The sequence below is a fragment of the Pseudophryne corroboree genome, chromosome 3 (assembly GCF_028390025.1).
Source record: "Pseudophryne corroboree isolate aPseCor3 chromosome 3, aPseCor3.hap2, whole genome shotgun sequence".
NCBI lineage: Eukaryota > Metazoa > Chordata > Amphibia > Anura > Myobatrachidae > Pseudophryne > Pseudophryne corroboree.
Genome location: NC_086446.1, coordinates 482,202,528 through 482,224,423, shown reverse-complemented (window position 1 = coordinate 482,224,423; position 21,896 = coordinate 482,202,528). Strand labels below are relative to the sequence as shown.

The window sequence follows — 21,896 nt, the reverse complement described above, 5'->3', positions numbered from 1 at the left end:
ACATTCATATTGTGAAATATTTGGCACGAACCTTAATATCCAAAAATACCTCTGTGAAGTGGGACTTCTAAAGACTATAAAAAAAAAAAATCATATTTAGCCTAATATATACTATACAAAGTGAAAATATATGAAAGTTGCCTGGGCAACTTAATTCTGTTGAAGTAGTATCTACACACTAGCTCTCGCTTTACAGAAAAATATAAAATGTAAAACTACAAAGCAAGGTATTTGGGTTGTTTTTTTGTTTGTTTTGTTTTATAAACAGCTCCCTGAAGTTATATTCTAAAGGTGGCTACGCACTGATATACATCTGCTGATCAATTGACGGATCGGGCAGTGTTGTGCATACACACTGCCTGATCCGTCGGGGACAGACGTCATGAACTGGGTGGGCGTATACACATGCCCGCCCAGTTCAGCTGTCAATCACCGCCGGCTGCTGCAGCACGTACACACAGCGACGCGCCAGTCGGCTGTGCTGCGGGGCCGATGTGATACGTCTGTGAACGACGGAGGCAATATATCGGCTGTTCAAGAGAACCGACGATATATCGGCCAGTGTGTACCCACCTTTAGGGGTGGGGAATTTGGCCTGTGATGGGACTAGATTAGAAAATGTAAGCAATTGCCATTTGCAATGCAAAGAAAGGTAATGAACTGATTGCCAGGTATGACCTCCTTACTCAAGTGTCAGATGACTCATTGGCTTGTACATTAATTCCTGCAACTTTTACAGATTTTGTTTAGTCTATTCCAGATTCCCTCCGTGTGTCAAAGTCTTAATATATGCCAATCCCTATGTATTATGTATGCTGAACTCCGTGCACCTCCATGAGCATCCTAAACTGCATGACGTACATGTTCTAAGGATAGCATGCATAGCAATTTAATGCAGTATCTGTAGCAAGATAGGCGTGTAGAAACCGGTAAACTAAAATTACCCAAAGGTTCTGTTCGTCACATATTGCTATGTTCTGGAACTTCAGCACAAAGAAGGACTGCTGATTATGCAACATTCAGAGAGGAGGATGTTCAATTTATCAAAGGAAAATTCACCACTAGTGTCGCTGGCTTTGCAATAAAATAGTAAGGTCTTCCATAAAAGCCTGGAATGGATCTTGCAGTGCACTAATCCTCCACAGACTGCTGAGACTTGCAGTCTGTTAGTTTGAAAGTCATGGCTTGCCCAAGAAACCGAAAAACCTAGAGTTTGAGTGTGCTGAAGCAGTCTGCTTTTTTCCCCATTTGCATAGGATACCACTGGAATTTAGAAGAAGGATCTTGCAAGTTAAAATTAGGGAAAGCCAATATTCTACAAAATAAAAGGGTAAATATTGCTGCTACAACTGAAAAAAAAAAAATTAGAATTGTTGACAAGTAACCTTACTTAAATGGTGAATACTACCGTTAACCAAACATCTTTTACCATCATGTGTACTGTAGGTTAGGACTCATTCCCTGCCAGTGTATAAGCACTGTAGTAGTAAAAAATGGGCAATAGAAAGGATGTGTTCAAAAGGATGTAACAATAGGAAAGATCATAGTTTTATTTTGCTGTTCTTCCAAATACTAAGTATTTTCTCTCTTACAATATAAAAGCTGTGTGAGTGAGAACTACATTAAAGTAAATCCCTATACAAATGTAGCAGAGAAGAGAAAAATGAACTCTAGCACATCTTTTTCATCTGTGACTGCAAGAGATCTGTTGACAATTGTGGCACACAACCATTACATTTTTAAACACACTCCAAATATATTGTCCTATGGGAAAGATCAGAAATTCTCTGACAAATCCATATTTTGTACTGTAAGTACACTATTGTGAGTCCAAATAAAATAAAACAAAAACATATGTGGCAACTTCTGAAGACACCAACTGCGCCAAATGAGTGTCTATGCCCCATTAGGAAGGAAATTATTTAAAAAATAAAATTTACTAGTGATACTGCCCATGGGGATTTCTCAATATTCTGCAAATCATTTCTTATAGACTGAATCAGATGCTATACAGAACCTATTTCATGTACAAAGCATCCTACCAAGCAGTGTGAAAAGCTTAGAGGTTTTAATTAATTACTTAAACATACTGCATTTTATTAGATGTTTTCCCTCCCCCTTCAGTGGTACTTCAAGTCACTGACTCAGTGTCTCAACTTGTCCACAATTCTAAATCTGGGAAGTATTCTAACTACATGGTGGGTGTCCTTTTGCAGGTTCTGACCTTAAAATGTGGACAATTGGACACAATCATGGAACCCAGACGCCCGACAACAAGAGTAAGCATCATTTTGCAAATCTCTAGGTTTTTTTTTTTAAGCCATTCATGTTTTTAGAATTGTACAGTATAAAACTAAATGCATTGAGCACACGCTCACTGAAAAATAAATTTTGGAACTTAAAATAAGATTTAAAAATGCTTCTCTTTGCAGCATATAAAAAAAAATTAAAATAAATCTAATTTAATAAACAGTTTTTGTGCTCATTGCCAATTAACTATTTTAACACAACAAATAGAAGACATTGATTGAAGCAGGCAATCCAGGATTTTGGTTGAGCAACGACATTTGCACAAAATGTTTCATCCAAACTGGATTGCCATACGTTTTTTATCCTCCCAACACAAAGTCTGAGCATCGGTGTTACCACTTGAAATACAAATTCTGCCATGAAGCTGGGTTAAGAGGCACTGGAGTGGAGCAAGGCTACAATTGGCATGGAATATGGCAACAATCCCAAACTGGAAGAGCAACAGAAGTCCCAGGAGCTAACCAACTCACTTCTGTAAACTTCAAATAAAAAAAAATAAAAAATACCAGATCAATAAAAAGATAAAAGAATTATTTAAAAAAAAAAAAAAAGTTCTGCAATCACTGGAGCATTAATTGTTTGAGGTTGTCGTGAAGAATTGTATCTTTCACGTCGCGGAAAACCAGGCGTATATTCTCTGTGTTTATAGCAGTGGTGAAGTGATGGTAGAGAGGCTTCTGCTGCTGATCCCGGCGCTTGTTGCGGAAACAATCCACCAGGAACTTTTGGACATCAGAAAGGCAGTGGGGGTCCCCTTCAAACTCTGGAAAGTAGTCCTTTATGCTCACTAGTTTTACTTTCTCTTCAAGCAAGTCCGTCTTGTTTAGGAACAAGATGATAGAGACGTTGCTGAACACACGGTTGTTTACTATTGTTTCAAAAATGTTTAGAGATTCCGTAAGGCGATTGGTCTGACGGTCTTCCATCAGTACCTGGTCGTATTCGCTAGATGAGACCAAGAAGAGAATGGAGGTGACACTGTCAAAACATTCAAACCAGCGTTTCCGCTCTGACCTCTGACCACCAACATCCACCATTTTGAAAGGCACGTTTTTGATTTCGAAGTCATATTCATGTATTCCCTTGGTGGGTCTACGAGCCAGCAGTATATCTTGCTGGGAAGGGAGGTAGTCCTGTAGAAGGAGAACAGATTCTTACATTAACAGGTTTTTTTTAAAACAAATTTTATGGAGAAGACCTAAAAGAACAGTAACATCCATGTTCAAAAGGTATACAGATGCAGTAGCTAGCATAACCGCTGCTTGCGCTGAACAATGGGTAAACAGAAACAAGTAAGCACATTTCAAAACATACAAAGTAATAACTATAGATAACGGACTTTTTCTTCAACAATAGAGTAATGCTAAATAAGCAGTTGCAACAAAAACGAAAATCTAGAACAGAGAATCCCAAGGACAGACAACCCAGGAAGAAGAAAGAGGAAGGAGCAAGGAAAAGAAAAAAAGAAAGGGAAATACTGAAAGTAGACAAGTGTAAGACCAGTCATGCATTATCGTCCATTTTGAAAAATAAGATCTCCCAATGGCATGTAATAACCTCAGGGTTTCTCACCTGCTAAAAGACACTCAAGTAACCCAAAAAAGTAGTATTTCCATTCAGAGGTTACCAACACTAGTAACTGTCGTGATAAAATATTGTTGCTTTAGAGTTAAAACTACACAATTTTCGGGGCTTTAAATAAAAACTATTTTGGCTTACAACTCAAAATGGGCCTGATTATGAGCCACACACAATGTGCCGATGTTTACATAATTGAGCGTTTTTGCATCTACGCATGTGCAAAAAAATAAGAATTTACTTACCGATAATTCTATTTCTCATAGTCCGTAGTGGATGCTGGGGACTCCGAAAGGACCATGGGGAATAGCGGCTCCGCAGGAGACTGGGCACAAAGTAAAAGCTTTAGGACTAGCTGGTGTGCACTGGCTCCTCCCCCTATGACCCTCCTCCAAGCCTCAGTTAGGATACTGTGCCCGGACGAGCGTACACAATAAGGAAGGATTTTGAATCCCGGGTAAGACTCATACCAGCCACACCAATCACACCATACAACTTGTGATCTGAACCCAGTTAACAGCATGATAACAGAAGGAGCCTCTGAAAAGATGGCTCACAACAACAATAACCCGATTTTTGTAACAATAACTATGTACAAGTAATGCAGACAATCCGCACTTGGGATGGGCGCCCAGCATCCACTACGGACTATGAGAAATAGAATTATCGGTAAGTAAATTCTTATTTTCTCTAACGTCCTAGTGGATGCTGGGGACTCCGAAAGGACCATGGGGATTATACCAAAGCTCCCAAACGGGCGGGAGAGTGCGGATGACTCTGCAGCACCGAATGAGAGAACTCCAGGTCCTCCTCAGCCAGGGTATCAAATTTGTAGAATTTAGCAAACGTGTTTGCCCCTGACCAAGTAGCTGCTCTGCAAAGTTGTAAAGCCGAGACCCCTCGGGCAGCCGCCCAAGATGAGCCCACTTTCCGTGTGGAATGGGCTTTTACAGATTTTGGCTGTGGCAGGCCTGCCACAGAATGTGCAAGCTGAATTGTACTACAAATCCAACGAGCAATCGTCTGCTTAGAAGCAGGAGCACCCAGCTTGCTGGGTGCATACAGGATAAACAGCGAATCAGATTTTCTGACTCCAGCCGTCCTGGAAACATATTTTCAGGGCCCTGACTACGTCCAGTAACTTGGAATCCTCCAAGTCCCTAGTAGCCGCAGGCACCACAATAGGCTGGTTTAAGTGAAATGCTGAAACCACCTTAGGAAGAAATTGAGGACGAGTCCTCAATTCTGCCCTGTCCGTATGAAAAATTAGGTAAGGGCTTTTATAGGATAAAGCCGCCAATTCTGAGACACGCCTGGCTGAAGCCAGGGCTAACAGCATTACCACTTTCCATGTGAGATATTTTAAGTCCACAGTGGTGAGTGGTTCAAACCAATGTGATTTTAGGAATCCCAAAACTACATTGAGATCCCAAGGTGCCACTGGAGGCACAAAAGGAGGCTGTATATGCAGTACTCCCTTGACAAACGTCTGAACTTCAGGAACAGAAGCCAGTTCTTTTTGGAAGAATATTGACAGGGCCGAAATTTGAACCTTAATGGACCCTAATTTGAGGCCCATAGACAGTCCTGTTTGCAGGAAATGCAGGAAACGACCCAGTTGAAATTCCTCTGTAGGGGCCTTCCTGGCCTCGCACCACGCAACATATTTACGCCAAATACGGTGATAATGTTGTATGGTTACATCCTTCCTGGCTTTGATCAGGGTAGGGATGACTTCATCCGGAATGCCTTTTTCCTTCAGGATCCGGCGTTCAACCGCCATGCCGTCAAACGCAGCCGCGGTAAGTCTTGGAACAGACATGGTCCGTGCTGGAGCAGGTCCTTTCTTAGAGGTAGAGGCCACGGGTCTTCCGTGAGCATCTCTTGAATTTCCGGGTACCAAGTCCTTCTTGGCCAATCCGGAGCCACGAGTATAGTCTTTACTCCTCTCCTTCTTATGATTCTCAGTACTTTTGGTATGAGAGGAAGAGGAGGGAACACATACACTGACTGGTAAACCCACGGTGTTACCAGAGCGTCCACAGCTATTGCCTGAGGGTCCCTTGACCTGGCGCAATATCTGTCCAGTTTTTTGTTGAGGCGGGACGCCATCATGTCCACCTTTGGTTTTTCCCAACGGTTCACAATCATGTGGAAGACTTCTGGGTGAAGTCCCCACTCCCCCGGGTGAAGATCGTGTCTGCTGAGGAAGTCTGCTTCCCAGTTGTCCACTCCCGGAATGAACACTGCTGACAGTGCTATCACATGATTCTCCGCCCAGCGAAGAATCCTTGCCACTTCCATCATTGCCCTCCTGCTTCTTGTGCCGCCCTGTCTGTTAACGTGGGCGACTGCCGTGATGTTGTCCGACTGGATCAACACCGGCTGACCCTGAAGCAGAGGTCTTGCCTGACTTAGGACATTGTAAATGGCCCTTAGTTCCAGGATATTTATGTGAAGTGACGTTTCCATGCTTGACCACAAGCCCTGGAAATTTTTTCCCTGTGTGACTGCTCCCCAGCCTCTCAGGCTGGCATCCGTGGTCACCAGGACCCAATCCTGAATGCCGAATCTGCGGCCCTCTAGGAGATGAGCACTCTGTAACCACCACAGGACAGACACCCTTGTCCTTGGAGACAGGGTTATCCGCTGATGCATTTGAAGATGCGATCCGGACCATTTGTCCAGCAGATCCCACTGAAAAGTTCTTGCGTGGAATCTGCCGAATGGTATCGCTTCGTAAGAAGCCACCATCTTTCCCAGGACCCTTGTGCATTGATGTACTGACACTTGGCCTGGTCTTAGGAGGTTCCTGAATAGGTCGGATAACTCCTTGGCTTTCTCCTCCGGGAGAAACACCTTTTTCTGTACTGTGTCCAGAATCATCCCTAGGAACAGCAGACGTGTCGTCGGAATCAGCTGTGATTTTGGAATATTTAGAATCCATCCGTGCTGTCGTAGTACTACTTGAGACAGTGCTACTCCGACCTCTAACTGTTCTCTGGACCTTGCCCTTATCAGGAGATCGTCCAAGTAAGGGATAATTAAGACGCCTTTTCTTCGAAGAAGAATCATCATTTCGGCCATTACCTTGGTAAAGACCCGGGGTGCCGTGGACAATCCAAACGGCAGCGTCTGAAACTGATAGTGACAGTTCTGTACCACAAACCTGAGGTACCCTTGGTGAGAAGGGCAAATTGGGACATGGAGGTAAGCATCCTTGATGTCCAGAGACACCATATAGTCCCCTTCTTCCAGGTTCGCTATCACTGCTCTGAGTGACTCCATCTTGAACTTGAACCTTTTTATGTAAGTGTTCAAGGATTTCAGATTTAAAATGGGTCTCACCGAGCCGTCCGGCTTCGGTACCACAAACAGCGTGGAATAATACCCCTTTCCCTGTTGTAGGAGGGGTACCTTGATTATCACCTGCTGGGAATACAGCTTGTGAATGGCTTCCAATACCGCCTCCCTGTCGGGGGGAGACGTTGGTAAAGCAGACTTCAGGAACTGGCGAGGGGGAGACGTCTCGAATTCCAATTTGTACCCCTGAGATACTACCTGCAGGATCCAGGGGTCCACTTGCGAGTGTGCCCACTGCGCGCTGAAATTCTTGAGACGGGCCCCCACCGTGCCTGAGTCCGCTTGTAAGGCCCCAGCGTCATGCTGAGGACTTGGCAGAAGCGGGGGAGGGCTTCTGTTCGTGGGAAGAGGCTGTTTGCTGCAGTCTTTTTCCCCTTCCTCTGCCCCGGGGCAGATATGAGTGGCCTTTTGCCCGCTTGCCCTTATGGGGACGAAAGGACTGAGCCTGAAAAGACGGTATCTTTTTCTGCTGCGAGGTGACTTGGGGTAAAAAGGTGGATTTTCCAGCCGTTGCCGTGGCCACCAGGTCCGATAGACCGACCCCAAATAACTCCTCCCCTTTATACGGCAATACTTCCATATGCCGTTTGGAATCCGCATCCCCTGACCACTGTCGCGTCCATAATCCTCTTCTGGCAGAAATGGACATCGCACTTACTCTTGATGCCAGAGTGCAAATATCCCTCTGTGCATCTCGCATATATAGAAATGCATCCTTTAATTGCTCTATAGTCAATAATATATTGTCCCTGTCCAGGGTATCAATATTTTCAGTCAGGGAATCCGACCAAGCCACCCCAGCACTGCACATCCAGGCTGAGGCGATTGCTGGTCGCAGTATAATACCAGTATGTGTGTATATACTTTTAAGGATATTTTCCAGCTTCCTATCAGCTGGTTCCTTGAGGGCGGCCGTATCAGGGGACGGTAACGCCACTTGTTTTGATAAGCGTGTGAGCGCCTTATCTACGCTAGGGGGTGTTTCCCAACGCGCCCTAACCTCTGGTGGGAAAGGGTATAATGCCAATAATTTTTTAGAAATTAGTAGTTTTTTTATCGGGGGAAACCCACGCTTCATCACACACCTCATTTAATTCATCTGATTCAGGAAAAAATAAGAATTTACTTACCGATAATTCTATTTCTCATAGTCCGTAGTGGATGCTGGGACTCCGTAAGGACCATGGGGGATAGCGGCTCCGCAGGAGACTGGGCACAAAAGTAAAAGCTTGAACTAGCTGGTGTGCACTGGCTCCTCCCCCCATGACCCTCCTCCAAGCCTCAGTTAGGATACTGTGCCCGGACGAGCGTACATAATAAGGAAGGATATTGAATCCCGGGTAAGACTCATACCAGCCACACCGTACAACCTGTGATCTGAACCCAGTTAACAGTATGATAAACGAAGGAGCCTCTGAAAAGATGGCTCAACAATAATAACCCGAATTTTGTAACAATAACTATATACAAGTATTGCAGACAATCCGCACTTGGGATGGGCGCCCAGCATCCACTACGGACTATGAGAAATAGAATTATCGGTAAGTAAATTCTTATTTTCTCTAACGTCCTAAGTGGATGCTGGGACTCCGTAAGGACCATGGGGATTATACCAAAGCTCCCAAACGGGCGGGAGAGTGCGGATGACTCTGCAGCACCGAATGAGAGAACTCCAGGTCCTCCTCAGCCAGGGTATCAAATTTGTAAAATTTAGCAAACGTGTTTGCCCCTGACCAAGTAGCTGCTCGGCAAAGTTGTAAAGCCGAGACCCCTCGGGCAGCCGCCCAAGATGAGCCCACCTTCCTTGTGGAATGGGCTTTTACAGATTTTGGCTGTGGCAGGCCTGCCACAGAATGTGCAAGCTGAATTGTACTACAAATCCAACGAGCAATCGTCTGCTTAGAAGCAGGAGCACCCAGCTTGTTGGGTGCATACAGGATAAACAGCGAGTCAGATTTCCTGACTCCAGCCGTCCTGGAAATATATATTTTCAGGGCCCTGACTACGTCCAGTAACTTGGAGTCCTCCAAGTCCCTAGTAGCCGCAGGCACCACAATAGGCTGGTTCACGTGAAACGCTGAAACCACCTTTGGGAGAAATTGAGGACGAGTCCTCAATTCTGCCCTATCCGTGTGAAAAATCAGGTAAGGGCTTTTATAAGATAAAGCCGCCAATTCTGAGACACGCCTGGCTGAAGCCAGGGCTAACAGCATTACCACCTTCCATGTGAGATATTTTAATTCCACAGTGGTGAGTGGTTCAAACCAATGTGATTTTAGGAACCCCAAAACCACATTGAGATCCCAAGGTGCCACCGGGGGCACAAAAGGAGGCTGTATATGCAGTACCCCTTTGACAAACGTCTGGACTTCAGGCAGAGAAGCCAGTTCTTTTTGGAAGAAAATCGACAGGGCCGAAATTTGAACCTTAATGGACCCTAATTTTAGGCCCATAGACAGTCCTGTTTGCAGGAAATGTAGGAAGCGACCCAGTTGAAATTCCTCTGTAGGGGCCTCTTTGGCCTCACACCACGCAACATATTTTCGCCAAATGCGGTGATAATGTTTCGCGGTTACATCCTTCCTGGCCTTTATCAGGGTAGGGATGACTTCTTCTGGAATGCCTTTTTCCTTCAGGATCCGGCATTCAACCGCCATGCCGTCAAACGCAGCCGCGGTAAGTCTTGGAACAGACAAGGTCCCTGCTGGAGCAGGTCCTTTCTTAGAGGTAGAGGCCACGGGTCCTCCGTGAGCATCTCTTGAAGTTCCGGGTACCAAGTCCTTCTTGGCCAATCCGGAACCACGAGTATAGTTCTTACTCCTCTCCTTTTTATGATTCTCAGTACTTTTGGTATGAGAGGCAGAGGAGGGAACACATACACTGACTGGTACACCCATGGTGTTACCAGAGCGTCCACCGCTATTGCCTGAGGGTCCCTTGACCTGGCGCAATATCTGTCTAGTTTTTTGTTGAGATGGGACGCCATCATGTCCACCTTTGGTTTTTCCCAACGGTTTACCATCTCTTGGAAGACTTCTGGATGAAGTCCCCACTCCCCCGGGTGAAGGTCGTGTCTGCTGAGGAAGTCCGCTTCCCAGTTGTCCACTCCCGGAATGAACACTGCTGACAGTGCTATCACATGATTCTCCGCCCAGCGAAGAATCGTTGCAGCTTCTGCCATCGCCCTCCTGCTTCTCGTGCCGCCCTGTCTGTTTACGTGGGCGACTGACGTGATGTTGTCCGATTGGATCAATACCGCCTGACCCTGAAGCAGGGGTTTTGCTTGAGTTAGGGCATTGTAAATGGCCCTTAGTTCCAGAATGTTTATATGAAGAGATGTTTCCATGCTTGACCACAAGCCCTGGAAATTTTGTCCCTGTGTGACTGCTCCCCAGCCTCTCAGGCTGGCATCTGTGGTCACCAGGATCCAATCCTGAATGCCGAATCTGCGGCCCTCTAGTAGATGAGCACTCTGCAGCCACCACAGAAGAGACACCCTTGTCCTTGGCGACAGGGTTATCCGCTGATGCATCTGAAGATGCGATCCGGACCATTTGTCCAGAAGATCCCACTGAAACGTTCTTGCATGGAATCTTCCGAATGGAATCGCTTCGTAAGAAGCCACCATTTTTCCCAGGACCCTCGTGCACTGATGCACTGACACCTGGCCTGGTTTTAGGAGATTCCCGACTAGCTCGGATAACTCCCTGGCCTTCTCCTCTGGGAGAAACACCTTTTTCTGGACTGTGTCCAGAATCATTCCTAGGAACAGGAGACGTGTCGTTGGAATCAGCTGCGATTTTGGAATATTTAGAATCCACCCGTGCTGACATAACACTAACTGAGATAGTGCTACTCCGACTTCTAACTGTTCCCTGGACCTTGCCCTTATCAGGAGATCGTCCAAGTAAGGGATAATTAAAACGCCTTTTCTTCGAAGAAGAATCATCATTTCGGCCATTACCTTGGTAAAGACCCGAGGTGCCGTGGACAATCCAAACGGCAGCGTCTGAAACTGATAATGACAGTTTTGTACTACAAACCTGAGGTACCCTTGGTGAGAAGGGTAGATTGGGACGTGGAGATAAGCATCTTTGATGTCAAGAGACACCATATAGTCCCCTTCCTCCAGGTTTGCTATCACTGCTCTGAGTGACTCCATCTTGAATTTGAACCTCTTTATGTAAGTGTTCAAGGATTTTAGATTTAAAATTGGTCTCACCGAGCCGTCCGGCTTCGGTACCACAAACAGCGTGGAATAATACCCCTTTCCCTGTTGTAGGAGAGGTACCTTGATTATCACCTGCTGGGAATACAGCTTGTGAATGGCTTCCAAAACTGCCTCCCTGTCGGAGGGAGACTTTGGTAGAGCAGACTTCAGGAACCGGCGAGGGGGAGACGTCTCGAATTCCAGTTTGTACCCCTGTGATACTACCTGCAGAATCCAGGGGTCCACTTGCGAGTGAGCCCACTGCGCGTTGAAATTTTTGAGACGGGCCCCCACCGTGTCCGAGTCCGCTTGTAAAGCCCCAGCGTCATGCTGAAGACTTGGCAGAAGCAGAGGAGGGCTTCTGCTCCTGTGAAGAGGCTGCCTGATGCAGTCTCTTTCCTCTTCCTCTGCCCCGGGGCAGAAATGAGTGGCCTTTTGCCCGCCTGTACTTATGGGGACGAAAGGACTGAGTTTGAAAAGACGGTGTCTTTTTCTGCTGAGAGGTGACCTGGGGTAAAAAGGTGGACTTTCCGGCCGTTGCCGTGGCCACCAGATCCGATAGACCGGCCCCAAATAACTCCTCCCCTTTAAACGGCAATACTTCCATATGTCGTTTGGAATCCGCATCCCCTGACCACTGTCGCGTCCATAACGCTGTTCTGGCAGAAATGGACATAGCACTCACTCTTGATGCCAGGGTGCAAATATCCCTCTGTGCATCACGCATATATAGTAATGCATCCTTCAAATGCTCTATAGTTAGTAATATACTGTCCCTATCCAGGGTATCAATATTTTCAGTCAGGGAATCCGACCACGCAACTCCAGCACTGCACATCCAGGCTGATGCGATTGCTGGTCGCAGTATAACACCAGTATGTGTGTATATACCCTTCAGGATATTTTCCAGCCTTCTATCCGCTGGTTCTTTGAGGGCGGCCGTATCAGGAGACGGTAACGCTACTTGTTTAGATAAACGTGTGAGCGCTTTATCTACTCTAGGGGGTGTTTCCCAACGCGCCCTAACCTCTGGCGGGAAAGGGTATAGTGCCAATAATTTATTAGAAATTAGCACTTTTTTATCGGGGGAAACCCACGCTTTATCACACACCTCATTTAATTCATCTGACTCAGGAAAAGCTACTGGTAGTTTTTTCACTCCCCACATAATACCCTTCTTTGTGGTACTTGTAGTGTCAGAAATATTCAATGCCTCCTTCATTGCCGTGATCATGTAACGTGTGGCCCTACTGGACATTACGTTTGTCTCCTCACCGTCGACACTGGACTCAGTATCCGTGTCTGGGTCTGTGTCGACCCACTGAGATAACGGGCGTTTTATCGCCCCTGACGGTGTCTGAGACGCCTGGACAGGCACTAATTGATTTGTCGGCTGTCTCATGTCGTCAACAGTTTTTTGTAAAGTGCTGACATTGTCACGTAGTTCTTTAAATACAACCATCCAGTCAGGTGTCGACTCCCTAGGGGGTGACATCACTAATACAGGCAATTGCTCTGCTTCCACATCATTTTCCTCCTCATACATGTCGACACAATCGTACCGACACCCAGCACACACACAGGGAATGCTCTGATAGAGGACAGGACCCCACTAACCCTTTGGGGAGACAGAGGGAGAGTTTGCCAGCACACACCAGAGCGCTATATATATATCAATAGGGATAACCTTATATAAGTGTTACTCCCTTTTATAGCTGCTGTTTATAATTTAGCTGCCAATAGTGCCCCCCCTCTCTCGTTTTTTACCCTGATTCTGTAGGGACTGCAGGGGAGTGTCAGGGAGCCGTCCTTCCAGCGGAACTGTGAGGGAAAATGGCGCTTGTGAGCTGAGGAGATAGGCTCCGCCCCTTCACGACGGCCTTATCTCCCGCTTTTTTCTGGAAAACTGGCAGGGGTTAAATACATCCATATAGCCCAGGAGCTATATGTGATGTATTTCTTTTGCCATCCTAAGGTATTTCTGTTTTTATTGCGTCTCAGGGCGCTCCCCCCCCAGCGCCCTGCACCCTCAGTGACCGGAGTGTGAAGTGTGCTGAGAGCAATGGCGCACAGCTGCAGTGCTGTGCGCTACCTTAGTTGAAGACAGGAACGTCTTCTGCCGCCGATTTCACCGGACCTCTTCGTTCTTCTGGCTCTGTAAGGGGGCCGGCGGCGCGGCTCCGGGACCCATCCAGGCTGAACCTGTGATCGTCCCTCTGGAGCTAATGTCCAGTAGCCTAAGAAACCCAATCCACTCTGCACGCAGGTGAGTTCGTTTCTTCTCCCCTTAGTCCCACGATGCAGTGAGCCTGTTGCCAGCAGGACTCACTGAAAATAAAAAACCTAAAATAAACTTTTACTCTAAGCAGCTCAGGAGAGCCACCTAGCATGCACCCTTCTCGTTCGGGCACAAAAATCTAACTGAGGCTTGGAGGAGGGTCATGGGGGGAGGAGCCAGTGCACACCAGCTAGTTCAAGCTTTTACTTTTGTGCCCAGTCTCCTGCGGAGCCGCTATCCCCCATGGTCCTTACGGAGTCCCAGCATCCACTTAGGACGTTAGAGAAACTACGGGTAGTTTTTTCACACCCCACATAATACCCTTTTTTGTGGTACTTGTAGTATCAGAAATGTTCAAAACCTCCTTCATTGCCGTGATCATGTAACGTGTGGCCCTACTGGAAAATACGTTTGTTTCCTCACCGTCGACACTGGAGTCAGTGTCCGTGTCAGTGTCTGTATCGACCTGAGGTAACGGGCGTTTTATAGCCCCTGACGGTGTTTGAGACGCCTGTACAGGTATTAACTGATTTGCCGGCTGTCTCATGTCGTCAACAGTCTTTTGTAAAGTGCCGACACTATCACGTAATTCTTTCCATAAGACCATCCAGTCAGGTGTAGACTCCCTAGGGGGTGACATCACTAACACAGGCAATTGCTCCGCCTCCACACCATTTTCCTCCTCATACATGTCGACACAGCGTACCGACACACAGCACACACACAGGGAATGCTCTGATAGGACAGGACCCCACTAGCCCTTTGGGGAGACAGAGGGAGAGTTTGCCAGCACACACCAGAGCGCTATATATATATACAGGGATAACCTTATATAAGTTTTTCCCTAATATAGCTGCTGTATATATTAATATGCCAATTTAGTGCCCCCCCTCTCTTGTTTTACCGTTTCTGTTGTGCAGGACTGCAGGGGAGAGTCAGGGAGCCTTCCTCCAACGGAGCTGTGAGGAAAAAATGGCGCTTGTGTGCTGAGGAGATAGGCTCCGCCCCTTTTTCGGCGGCCTTTCTCCCGCTTTTTTGTGGAAAACTGGCAGGGGTTAAATACATCCATATAGCCCAGGAGCTATATGTGATGTATTTTTAGCCATTTAAGGTATTTTCATTGCGTCCCAGGGCGCCCCCCCCCAGCGCCCTGCACCCTCAGTGACCGGAGTGTGAAGTGTGCGGAGAGCAATGGCGCACAGCTGCGGTGCTGTGCGCTACCTTATTGAAGACAGGACGTCTTCTGCCGCCGATTTTCCGGACCTCTTCACTCTTCTGGCTCTGTAAGGGGGCCGGCGGCGCGGCTCCGGGACCCATCCATGGCTGGGCCTGTGATCGTCCCTCTGGAGCTAATGTCCAGTAGCCTAAGAAGCCCAATCCACTCTGCACGCAGGTGAGTTCGCTTCTTCTCCCCTTAGTCCCTCGATGCAGTGAGCCTGTTGCCAGCAGGTCTCACTGAAAATAAAAAAACCTATTTAAACTTTTACTCTAAGCAGCTCAGGAGAGCCACCTAGATTGCACCCTTCTCGTTCGGGCACAAAATCTTAACTGAGGCTTGGAGGAGGGTCATAGGGGGAGGAGCCAGTGCACACCAGCTAGTCCTAAAGCTTTTACTTTGTGCCCAGTCTCCTGCGGAGCCGCTATTCCCCATGGTCCTTTCGGAGTCCCCAGCATCCACTAGGACGTTAGAGAAACACTCAATACTTGCGCGGCGCATGTGTTGTGCGGCGCAAGTCAATGCATGCAGCCGTTTTTCCCAGCCACAGGAGGCCATAGTCAGCACCTGCCGTAGGGCTGGTACAAGTTTTCGATGGCGTTATCGATTGAGGCATCTAAGGATGCACCGATTGCCATTACAGTGTGCACTGAAAAAGTGGGCATCTTGACCTTGTACATTGGAACACATGGATGGAAGGACTTTGTATCGTCATTTGCATTAAGTTGCATGGGCGGCTGCCAACAGAAGCTGCTGCATGCTACTCAGAATCAGGTCCACTATGGGGTACTTAAAAAATTTTTTTTTGCAGATGTGTCTAATACAACAGCCAGCAGGGGCCACATGCCACAGACTAAGTATTCCACAATTGCATATTTATGCAATCTGTATACACTCCAAGACTGCTGCTAATCTCCATGAAAGTACAGATCCACCTACTGATCATGTACAATTAGGGTAGGAATGCATGGGTGAATTTGTAGCCTCCACAGAGGCAAAAGTACTTCACACACCATTCCCGTTCAGGCTGCTTTCCAGTCCTGTCTATTCCATGGGTAAAACTTTGCTACATAGGGGTATATGCAATTGCGGGTGAATTCCCGAAAATGTCGAAAAACGGGACATTTTCGCCCAAAAAAAGTCTTTCCAGTAAGCCCACAATTGAGATAAAACATTGTGGTTTTCTTCCCTTTTTTAGTACATGGAAACAACTCTGTTTTTGGAAATTGTTTTCACTGACCAGCATTGCACATGAATGCAGAAACCGCACTGAACCACTCTACAACCAGAAACTTGTTCTCTTTATGTACAATGAACTCACCAGAATAACCACAGATGACGGATTACTACAGTTCAGTGGAGATCGTACACTTGAATGCAATGTTGGTTAATGAGCCCTAAAGTCTGGCAATGTGATTTCACACTTAATGAAAACCTCTTAAATGAGCTACAAATGTAACTGTAGTGCACACAAAATAAATACATATTAATCTCATGTGTGCAAAATAGCATAGGCTAGTCAGATAGGGCAAAGGTTACAAGTTATTTTGCACCAATTTAATTTTCCAGTGCTAAGCATACACTGACAAATTATCAGCAGATAATCATCTGACCAGACAGATAATTAAACAGTGTATGCCAGGAAAGATCTGTAATTAATGAGTCTGTTGGACATGCAGAATGCTCCAGCATGTCCTATGGAGCCGATAAGTGGTTAGCCGCATCTGGCAAAGTATGTACGTTTCTACACAGGGGAGATGCGGGTATATGTGCACTTCTCCAGGGGAGGGATGCAGTTGTGACCATACACCGAAATATCTCACAGTTCACTACAGATTGTGGACAGTGTATGCAGTGTGACAGTGTATGTCCAGCATTACCACGCAGGTGCTAGTACTGTATGTAGCCCAGCACCTGGCTCACATGTGTCCAAACATTAAAAGCATCTATTGCAGGCTGCTGAGATGTATGCATGTTATCAGGCAGACACATTTACTGGCAGCAAACACATACTGTTTTTCGGGTGAAATCTTTTAGTAAGGTGGTTTGGTTTGTGTACAGGAATGGTAGCAATTGGGAGGAAAAAGTGGCTATTTAAATTAGGGTTTCATAAGTAGAGCAGACATACAGAGATTAGGGATCATTCTGACTGGGCAGCAAGAGACAGAAATAGGAAGTGAGGTCATGTGTCAGCTGCTGTACAGTACACTGCAGATCTACATGTCACAGTCAGCAAGGTATAAACTTACCAGTTCTCCAAGCTTGTCCAAATTGTCCAGAAAATACTTCACAGATTCCCCCTGTAAGAAACAGAAAAAACAAATAAAGCAATGAACATTTAACCTGGTTATTATACTGAAGTAAAGATACCTGATCACACGTATATGTATCTAGTGTACTGGTTCTGAGCATTGGTGAAAATAAAAATTGCAAACTGCAGTCACTTTCTTGAAATTGTTTGAAGAAAAATCTTTGCTCAACCCGCTTCTATATTTTCATTTTTAAACCAGTACCAGAAAAGTCAGTAAAATGTCCCATTGATGCTAAGGTGGCAATTAAATTTTTCATTTATTTTTTATTTTTTGCTCTGATCGGGCGCCCATTACTTTCAAAAGCACAAAGCAGACTAAAATAGTGCGTGCAACGTGGGAGGTCCTTTTTAGGCACCCAATAAAGGACATTTCACACACTTCTGCTTGTGACCTCAGTAGGCTGCCGCCATAAATGATGGAGTCGATTTCGCCAGAAAGGCAGAACAATTGAACTGCTGTCAACCGCAATCCAGTGCAGGGTGCCTGAAAAACAACTATCGCCCCCTAATAGTCTTCAGCCCCGATAGCGCTCACTACGACTTTGACCATACTGTAGTGTGCGACATGTAATACCAGCTGTCATTGACACCCCATGTACTGTAGAAGCAATCCATACACACGGGTTAAGTATAAAGAATGCTTTTCACTGTAAATATGAATGTTCAAAGGTTAATATACAAGAATGCCACAAAATCTGTTTACAGATGTGTCCTCATACATCTAGCCTTAATACATCACACATCAGGAGATGCCTGGCGGGAGTGAGCCAACAGGTCCAATGTAACTCCGTGATACAACCAGGATGCACCAGGAAACTGCAAATTAATTTGATACGCGACACGTGTGTCTGCGACGGAGTCTGTATGTGTATATGAAGCAAACACAGACATGGAAGAAACCAGTGGACACTGTATCGTAACACTTCGTATGCAGAATCAGAGACTTAAGGCGCATACACACTGGGCGTTTTTGCCCAGCGTGTATGCACAACGATGATCGCTGAAATCGCTGGGCTGAAAAGCGCTCAGTGCATACACACTGAGCGCTTTTCCCCCCTGCCCAGTGATGTCAGCGGGGGTGAGCGGCTTTCCATAGCAGAAAAAAGGGCGGCTGCCAGCGATGAAGCGGGAGTGCGCATCAGCGCTCATCGCTTGAGCATACACACCAAAAGTGAGCTGCTTTCAGCTCAAAATCGCCCAGTGTGTATGGGCTTTTAGATGAACAGAGATATATACAAGTGTTGCACATAAAATTAATCAGCAGCCTCCTGGTGCATCCTGATTGCACTGTGTTGCTACTAAAGCCATTTACTGCAAAATAGAAAGAAAAAGAAAAAAAAACGAGGATGCCCGGATGCCAACAGTCTCATGGGACTTGGTGTGCCAAGGACTATTTAGCATAACTGCAGCAAATATGTTAATGTACTGTAGCTTGCACACTGATAACTGTACAGATTTGAACCATGTCCTTCTTTGCGTTGCTACAATGTTAGTTAGCTTGCTCGACAAATGTTTGCAAAATCTAGGGGGGATTCAAATCTTAGAGGGTCCCTGCACCCGCGATCGACCACTGGCATCTATTCAAATGTTGCTGCCACCCAGCCCGAGAAGCTCGTTTCAGCTCGCTATGCCCGAGGGTGGCAAGCTGAAGTGCGCGTAGAGAGACCAGTTTGCGTGAAAAAAGAAAATACAGGATATTTCACACTCGCACCCATTACTTTAGTCTGGTTTTGGTGCTTTGCACACCTAAACCAGACTCTAATGGGCACTGTCAGTGGGAACAATTTAATATCACCATGCGATCTACCGTCACTTAAGACGGGCAATCGGGCACGATTAAACAATTGAATACCCCCCTAGGAGTCATACCATCATTCACACCCAGAAATAAGATTTTACTCACCGGTAAATCTATTTCTCGTAGTCCGTAGTGGATGCTGGGGACTCCGTAAGGACCATGGGGGGAAGAAAGGGCTCCGCAGGAGACTGGGCACTCTAAGAAAGATTTAGTACTACAGGTGTGCACTGGCTCCTCCCTCTATGCCCCTCCTCCAGACCTCAGTTAAGGAAACTGTACCCGGAAGAGCTGACATTACAAGGAAAGGATTTTGGAATCCAGGGTAAGACTCATACCAGCCACACCAATCACACCGTATAACTTGTGATAACATACCCAGTCAACAGTATGAACAACAACAGAGCATCAGACAAACCTGATGCAACCATAACATAACCCTTATTTAAGCAATAACTATATACAAGTATTGCAGAAGAAGTCCACACTTGGGACGGGCGCCCAGCATCCACTACGGACTACGAGAAATAGATTTACCGGTGAGTAAAATCTTTTTTTCTCTAACGTCCTAGTGGATGCTGGGGACTCCGTAAGGACCATGGGGATTATACCAAAGCTCCCAAACAGGCGGGAGAGTGCGGATGACACTGCAGCACCGAATGAGCAAACACAAGGTCCTCCTCAGCCAGGGTATCAAACTTGTAGAACTTTGCAAAAGTGTTCAAACGCCATGCCGTCAAACGCAGCTGCGGTAAGTCTTGGAACATACAAGGTCCCTGCTGCAACAGATCCTGCCCTAGAGGGAGAGGCCATGGGTCCTCTGTGAGCATTTCTTGCAGCTCTGGATACCAAGTCCTTCTTGGCCAATCCGGAACAATGAGTATTGTTCTCACTCCTCTTTTCCTTATGATTCTCAGCACCTTGGGTAAGAGAGGAAGAGGAGGAAACACATAAACCGACTGGAACATCCACGGTGTCACCAGTGCGTCTACAGCTATCGCCTGAGAGTCTCTTGACCTGGCGCAATACCTCTGTAGCTTTTTGTTGAGGCGGGATGCCATCATGTCCACCTGTGGCAGTTCCCACCGACCTACAATCTGCGCGAAGACTTCTTGATGAAGTCCCCCCTCTCCCGGGTGGAGGTCGTGCCTGCTGAGGAAGTCTGCTTCCCAGTTGTCCACTCCCGGAATAAACACTGCTGACAGTGCTCGTACGTGATTCTCCGCCCATCGAAGAATTCTGGTGGCTTCCGCCATCGCCACCCTGCTCCTTGTGCCGCCTTGGCGGTTTACATTAGCCACTGCGGTGATGTTGTCTGATTGGATCAGCACCGATTGGTTGCGAAGCAGGGTCTCCGCTTGACTTAGGGCGTTGTATATGGCCCTTAGTTACAGGATATTGATGTGAAAGCAAGTCTCCTGACTTGACCACAGCCCTTGGAAACTTCTTCCCTGAGTGACTGCCCCCCACCCTCGGAGGCTTGCATCCGTGGTCACCAGGACCCAGTCCTGAATGCCGAACCTGCGGCCCTCGAGAAGGTGAGTATTCTGCAGCCACCACCGGAGAGACACCCTGGCCCCGGGGGATAGGGTGATTAACCGATGCAGCTGAAGATGTGATCCGGACCACTTTGTCCAGTAAGTCCCATTAGAAGGTCCTCTCATGGAACCTGCCAAAAGGAATGGCCTCGTATGATGCCACCATCCTTCCCAGGACTCGAGTGCAGTGATGCACTGACACCTGTTTTGGTTTTAATAGATTCCTGACCAGTGTCACGAGCTCCTGAGCTCTCTATCGGGAGATAAACCCTTTCCTGGTCTGTGTCAAGGATCATGCCTAGGAGAGGCAGATGAGCTGTAGGAACCAACTGCGACTTTGGAATACATAGAATCCAGCCGTGTTGCCGTTACACTTCCAGAGAAAGTGATACACTGTTCAGCCACTGCTCTCTTGATCTCTCTTTTATGAGGAGATCGTCCAAGTACGTGATAATAGTGACACCTTGCTTCCGCAGGAGCACCATCATTTCCGCCATTACCTTGGTGAATATTCTCGGGGCCGTGGAGAGACCAAACGGCAACGTCTGAAATTGGTAATGACAATCCCGTACCGCAATTCTGAGGTACGTCTGATGAGGTGAATAAATGGGGACATGAAGGTATGCCTCCTTTATGTCCCGAGTCACGATAAAATCTCCCCCTTTCAGGCTTGTAACGACCGCTCTTAGCGATTCCATCTTGAACTTGATCCTTTTCAGGTATATGTTCAGGGATTTTAAATTCAATATGGGTCTGACCGAACCGTCTGGTTTCGGGACTACCACATGGTTGAATAATAACCCCCTCCTTGTCGAAGGAGGGGAACCTTGACCACCACCTGTTGAAGCTACAATTTGTGAATTGCAGTTAACCCTGTTTCCCTCTCGTGGGGGGAAGCCCGCAGGGCCGTCAGTGAGGAGGCATCTTCTCCAAGTCCAGCTTGTATCCCTGAGACACAATATCTATTGCCCAGGGATCTAACAGGGAGTGAACCCACTTGTTGCAGAACTTACGAAAGCGTGCCCCCACCGGGCCTAGCTCCGTCTGTGGAGCCCCAGCGACATGCGGTGGATTTTCATAGAGGCCGGGGAGGACTTCTGTTCCTGGTAACTAGCTATATTGTGCAGCTTCTTTCCTCTGGCCCCGCCTCTGGCAAGAAAGGACGCATCTCGAACTTCCTTGTTCGAAAAGCTGCATTTGATAATGACGTGCTTTCCTAGGCTGTGCAGGAATATAAGGCAAAATATCCGAATTACCAGCTATAGCCGTGGAGACCAGGTCCGAGAACCCTTCTCCA

At 46.7% G+C, this 21,896-nt stretch overlaps 1 protein-coding gene across 1 annotated transcript in view; it reads right to left on the bottom strand.

The window, feature by feature from the left end:
- Nucleotides 1-1,526: 1,526 nt before the first annotated feature.
- GNA13 (G protein subunit alpha 13) overlaps nt 1,527-21,896 on the bottom strand; it is a 154,527-nt gene continuing 134,157 nt past the window's right edge. The window contains exons 3-4 of the mRNA XM_063960846.1: nt 17,205-17,255; nt 1,527-3,443 (exon numbers count right to left, since the gene is read on the bottom strand). Of these exons, the coding sequence (XP_063816916.1) occupies nt 2,871-3,443; nt 17,205-17,255 (624 nt within the window). The 3' untranslated portion in view covers nt 1,527-2,870. The remainder of the gene's footprint in view (nt 3,444-17,204; nt 17,256-21,896) is intronic.